This window comes from Nicotiana tabacum, chromosome 7, assembly GCF_000715075.1.
Source record: "Nicotiana tabacum cultivar K326 chromosome 7, ASM71507v2, whole genome shotgun sequence".
NCBI lineage: Eukaryota > Viridiplantae > Streptophyta > Magnoliopsida > Solanales > Solanaceae > Nicotiana > Nicotiana tabacum.
The window spans coordinates 95,019,871-95,026,651 of NC_134086.1; the positions used below are offsets into that span (position 1 = coordinate 95,019,871).

General features: G+C 31.4%; 1 protein-coding gene across 1 annotated transcript; it reads right to left on the reverse strand.

Annotated features, from left to right (window-relative positions):
* Positions 1–517: 517 nt before the first annotated feature.
* Positions 518–2,261, reverse strand: LOC107789143 (cyclin-U4-1). Its single transcript, XM_016610920.2, has 2 exons — positions 1,844–2,261; positions 518–1,012 (listed from the first exon to the last, which is right to left on the reverse strand). Exons 1-2 carry the CDS (start codon positions 2,185–2,187, stop codon positions 730–732), a joined length of 627 nt encoding a protein of 208 aa, XP_016466406.2. The 5' UTR covers positions 2,188–2,261; the 3' UTR covers positions 518–729.
* Between the last annotated feature and the right edge of the window lie 4,520 nt (positions 2,262–6,781).

Genomic DNA, 6,781 nt, shown 5'->3' on the forward strand with positions numbered 1-6,781 from the left:
CAGTCTATTGTCACAATACGATTTGAACACGAAATCGATGAGCTTGCAAGGGCTGTAGAGTTCTGTGACTTTACTACTATAACAAAGTGATGCTTTATTACTTTATGTTATTTTTCGATTGATGTTATTCAAATGCATATATTAATATCGTTTTATAGAAGAACAAATTAAAGTTTACGTATATACTTTAATTAAAAGATTTGGCAAAATAAGAACAAATGATACCACTTGATTCAAGGTGTCTCCCTTTAAATCATAGTCTCGTGACCACCAAATTATCCCTATAGAGATGACTGTTACATGCATTTGTTAGAGTGGCCTATGTCATGAGCACTTCACATTTAAAAACAGTGCAACTAGCTACATGAACATGTTACATGCCAACCTGTGTCTTGATCAGTGTCCTCATCATACAGATCATTGGAATCTTGACTTGGATAATAACAAGTAGTATCTATAAGAAAAAGCTAAATAAAGAACAGAAAACAATAAAGAAATAAACTTTTGGGCCAGACTGTAAAGTAAAAGCACCCATCTAGCTGTACATATATATGAATTCATTTTTGAGTTCTAAAGCACCCCCAAAATGTAGGCAAAGAGAAAATAGAAAGAAAAAACAAGAGACTCAAAATACAACAACCACACAGCTCTTTTTTTTTAGTACAATTTTTGGTTTAAAAAAGGACCCTAAACCTAACCTGATAACTACATTAATAAGACTAATCGAATTTAAACAACTAATTGTTGTTGTTGTTGTTGTTGTTGGGAAGAGGAATCATCTTCATTGAAACAAATGTATTGGAGTTTTGGTGATCTTCCCATACATAAGGAAGAATTGAGTGGTGGCTGAAGCAGAAGCATCTCTTTTTGAAGATATGAACAATAGGTTTGGAAAGTAGTGGGAGTCACATTTAAGCGAAAACCCAATCCAAATAGGAAATCCACTTCTAGAAAGTTCATCTCTGTGGTGCTTATTCCTCCAACTTTTGCATAATATGCATTATTGTAGTACCTATAAAATTATTAAATATACAACGTCAGCTTATACTTTAAAGGTTAAAAAAGAAAAAAATCAAGTATGTATAATCAATTGTAGTTAAAGTTTTTAGGTGAAGATCGAGTCACTAATGTTGGAGTGAAGCTTTCAAATGAGAATGTGTAATCTTGACCATGCAACTAAAGAATTGTGTGGCTGTCTTTAAATGTGTGATTGATTTTAAAAATTCAAAAGGAAAGGAGGCAGGTCACTGTTGCTATTATTTGATTTCTTAACCAGTCATTAAGTCTTTGGTAAGTGCTACGTAATTAATAAGAATATTAGTAATACGTCACTAAATAATTAAGAAGCTTTATCTCTGATGTTAAATAAACAACTATTGTGTAAGAAAAAAAGGGAATACTTAATGCGAGCTCCCTGTGCATGTCCAATGTCTAGTGTGTTATACAACTAGGACTTCCAATTATATAGCCTCTTTACTTTTTAATTCTTAATATCTTTTCGAGATAAAAATCTAATACCATGGAAATTCTTTGTTTTATCCACAATTTTATTTTCGAAATTAAGAAAATTACTCTACAAAATCAAAATCCAAGAAAATCCATAACTCAATAACCTTTCAAGTGGAAAATCCACAATAACTTGCGGTCGGTTAGATGAATTCTCACTTCGATATTGTTCTATTTAAGTCTGTTTCGGTTCAATGGAGAAGAAGATCATGATTTTGTACCAAAAAGAACTGATAACAAATGAATTCAAGCCGAATTATCTATAACAAGATAACTATGTTTAAAAGAAGAATTAAGAGAATTGGGAGTTAATGAAGAGAATTTTGAGTAAACTTACATGTCATCCATGAATTTAGCAGCAATCATGACACTGGTAATAAGGAGACGATGAATATTGAAGGAATTGATGGGCAAAGAAGGCTGGCACTGAGTAAACCGATCAAGATAAACATAAGCAACAACAAAACAACAAGGGCTACAATTTGCATACTTGAAAATCCTCTCTAAATAATTCTGAATTGAGATATTTGGCCTTGTAAGTCCATGAAAAACTGAGATTTTCTGGGGTTGAAATCTGCCATTAATATCGTTAGCTTCAGCCACCCTTTGGAGTAGAGAAGATAAGTAATCGATGAGTTTTGGCATCAAGCTTTGATTTTGAGTGATTTCTAGCTCTGCCATTGTTGTATTGGTACTACGAAAGAAAGGAAAAAGGGGAGAGAAAAGGGATGTGTTTTGGATGTGTAATGTGTTGTATAGATGTTGAAATATATAAGGGATACTTTTTTCTGAAGATTTTGCTTCTTTTTTTTTTTTCCTTCAAGAAGTGTGGTTTTTGGTTTTTGTTTGTATTTTATTTTATCTCTTTAAGTAACAACCTGTACAGTTGGCTGTTATTTCTCGTGGCCGTGAGTAACTTTTGTTGACATAAATAGCCTTATAAATTTGAAATAATCTAGACTAATTTGCGCATTTCTCTACTATTTTACCTAATATTTGCTATCTTCTACTAGTATGGTTATCTGATAATTTCATGCTTAGGCAGATGCCATTAGGCAATTGAAGAATTAACCTAAATAGTCACTCATCCTATCATTTATTAAATTAAAAATAACCAATGAATGTTTAATATATATATATGTGTGTTTGTAATTGTGTACAATCGGTGCATAATCCATGTATACAAGCTAGGAAAAGTAAATACTGAATTTGTTCGACTATTTGTGTAAAGAACCCTTAGCAATTTTTGTCTTTACGTGGATTTGAACCTTAATCCCATATAATTTTCATCTCACTTAACCAATTGCTATGTCACACCCTTGTATGCTACTCCCTCCGGTCCACTTTAAGTGATTTTTTGGTTGTTTTCGCACATATTAAGGAATTTACCATTTAGCATTAATTAACAATATAATTAACCATATTGATCTTAATTTGTTCATTGAAAATACAACAGATACTCCTAGGCTCTTCACTCCGGGGGAAACTTTGGAAAAAAGAAGTTAATTCTTTATTGATATTTGAAAAAAATTAAATATTGTGGACTACAAAAAAAAGTAAAAAATCAATTAAAGTGGACCAAAGGCAGTAAAATTTTAAATGGTTTTTTTTTAGAATTGTTGTTTTAGGTTTTTGTTTTTGTTTTTTTTTTTTTGGGGGGGGGGGGGGGGCTTTTAAGTGTCTATTTGGCTTGAAAATTTATGAAATTGAGTTGGATTTGGATTCTTTAATTTGAACTCAAGTTTGTGAGAGAGGGAAAGATTGGTTGATGTGTGTACTTACTTACCTTTTTTTACGACATAAAGTAATTAATTAGAAGGCGTTATTTTTCTTTTTCTTGTGAAAAAGTGTTTGATATATAAATGATAATGGAAAAAGAGTGATAGCGTGCCTTTTAGATTTATCATGTGATTACATGTGGATTAGTGTTCTTGAGTGTTGGTGTAGGTCCCATTTTCAAGTGATATTTCATGTGTTTTGATTCTATGAGCAATTAGGTTCCTTAATTAGGATTTTGTTTTGCATCCTAATAGCACTTGATACAACAATGTTCTTGCTTTTCCAGCCATAATAATAAATTTGTAGGCAAAAAAGGATCAAACAGAAATCATAAACCAAATAATATGTCGAACAGATCATGTTTAAGTTCGGCGACTGGATCTCCCACCTCCAATGTTCAAACAATAATAATACTATTATTGAACTTATTTATATAATAAAGTGATTTTCTAATTAAATAATCTCTTATACCAATCTTGATTACAACACTTGCTATGGAAAGTATTTTCCTCTTTTTCCAGGTTTGGCTGACTTAAATATTTTTCTCATTAATTTATTTTACTCCAACTAGAGGGAAATGACTATCAAAAGGAGGAAAAATATTTTTCAATATTCTTTCTCAATCTTCCCCATCTTATTCCCCACTTCCACCCCCACCCCTCCACCCTTCCTCCACGCGGTGTCCACACCCGCCACTTCTCCCCTAACATTGCCACCACGACTTCGCCGCCTAGACCCCGACCTACCACCTCCCTGGCCCTTCCCCATTGTCTCATATAGTGTTTGGGTAAAAAAATTATATATATAGTAAAAAAAAAATTTGCTATCTCACCAAACATCGAAAAATAAATAAGAAAATCACTTTCTAAGAAAATATTTTTTTCCTATTAAACAGACCCTTAATGGGTAAAATTTTAGATCTGAGGGTAAAAGAGAGAAATCAATAGAAGAATAAAAAGAGATGAAGGCACAGACTATTACAGCGAGGTTTGTCAATGTGCTTTTGTCCCAAGTCATAGTTGGCAAAGGTACATTTTCTTTGCTTATTCACAAAACCAAAGTGCAGATTTTTGCTCATTTTGTCTTCTCGCAACATGTCTAGGCTACTATTAGAAATTATTTTTAAAAATAATACATATTCCCATCAATGTTGGGGCATTAATGGCAAAGTTATCTTGAATAGTTTTATCTTATTTGAACTGACGCTGTAAATAATTTTTATAGTAATTATTTTGTTGTCATGTTGTTTTCCTTATTTTTTAAGTAACTTGTTTTATTTACTTATTATGTAAAGTTATTTTTTGTAATTTAACTGTGTAAAAGTTGTTTTACAATGTGAATACGTAAAAGTTAAATTCTACTAAAAAAAATTACCGCAGCTAATTTAAGTAAATAGCTGACAACTTGGAAGGATACTGTCTATTGATGCTTGTCGCTCCATTTTCTTATCTACAAATGCTGATATTTTGTTTCTAGCTCATGTGATAATATTATATATACTAGGTTGGTAGATGGAACAATTTTTATAAAAATTAGGTAAAACTTAATTTTGTCACCGAAAGAAAAGTATCTTCCTCTAAATTAAATAAGAGTTTAAATTTAAATTAAAAAAAATTACACTGATAATGTATAGTATAATTTAACCCATTAAAAAGTTATATCCTACAAAGGTCGACCGAACTTAAGAAATTTGGCTCGAATTATGACAAATCCGGATATGATGGGATAAAGGGTTCTTAGCGTTGTGTGAATCGTTCATTTTAATGTACTTTGTATTTAAAGACCGCTGAACTGGATATTATCGATATTACTATATGTTTTAGAATTACTCGATATATGTGTTGGTAATAGCTTCGATTCTACTGACATAAAAAAAAAACATAACAGACTCTTCAAAGTGATAAATAATTGTATGTGCCCCTTATTTATTCACGTGTATCAAATATGCAATGTAAATACGTTCATGCAACATAAATAGGATATTTGGGTTCTCCTTATGTTATAATTTCACCAGACACTGATACGTTAGCAGAATTTGCCATTAATTAGTAGGTTGGTTTCTAGAAATTAAGAAGAAGAAAGAGTATAGTTATAATTAAGGACAACTCTACTACCTTTCTCTAAGAAATTGCCAAAGGTTTACCATTGATCTGATGTTACCTTTTCTTGAGGTAAATATCTCTTGAGGAATACCAATTACTATCACTAGTCATGCTCTAATATTTGCTAACTGACATGGTTATAATTAGTTAATTCATCATATATAATAATGGAGAGATTGTTTGGATAAGTACTTATTTTTTTCATTTTAAGTAAGAACTAATATCCGAACAAGCAAACGGTTGATTAAACGATTACAAGGGGAAAAAAAAGTAAAAATAGTATAGGTCTAAATCAAATCGGCAAAGGGCCAAATATACCCTTGTACTATATATGAGAAAATGTTAAATATATTTTTTGTTATACTTTGGGTCCAAACATATCCCTGCCGCAATACTATTGTTTCAAAAATACCCCCCTTCTATTAAATTTGTCCATGATGGATATCCAATTGTACGTGATACTGATATTTGATGAGCTGGATACCACATGACATGCTACATCAACGCCCCTAATCCATATAAAAAAGACTAAAATTTAAAATACAATATTTTTCATGGTAGCGGTGATGGTGGCAATAGTGGTGGAGGAGAAGGAAATTTTAGTGGTGAAAAAAAAAAAGGGAGGGGTAAATGGGTTAGGAGCGCTTAGGTAGCAAGCTATGTGGCATCGATCTCATCAAATGTCAGTGCCACGTAGAATTGAATGTTCATTTTGGACAAACTTAACAAAAAGGTATATATTTGAACTAATAGTATAATGACAAGAATAAATTTGAACTCAAGTATAACAAGAGGTACATTTAAATCTTTTTCTGATTGTACGGGTAGAAGAGATGTACATTCTTTTCGACTCCTTTTCACACATGTTTTATTACTTGTGAATTGATTAAAGCCCAAGCCAATAAACAGCATTAAAACGAAAGCGATGTTAAACCAATATAGAGTAACACTTTTCTCACCAAAGATTATTTTTGTCAATGTGTTTTGAATGTTTATATGTACAATAAAACTTTAAAGGTTTCGTGTTGTTAACAACAACTAGTGCTTTTACGTCCATATAATAAACCATCATCCAAGCATACAGCTGCATTATTATGTAACTAAATTTATAATCATTTATTCTAAACAAAAACTTTAGACATTGGGATTAAATGCATCAATCCACGTTGGGCATGGAATAAGGTTGTTTTCTGATCTCATCAACCGCTATTGAACGAAAATACATATAACGTTTTCATATAGGAAATATATATTCAAATGCTATTTTTAATTAAGCAAAATAATTACAAATGAAAAAGGTCAATCGGTTTTGCATTAAAACGAAAATAAATTGCAAGTCACAGTATACTTCTGGAATTTCTGAATCACCAAAAACATTAGGTTACAACTGAAAC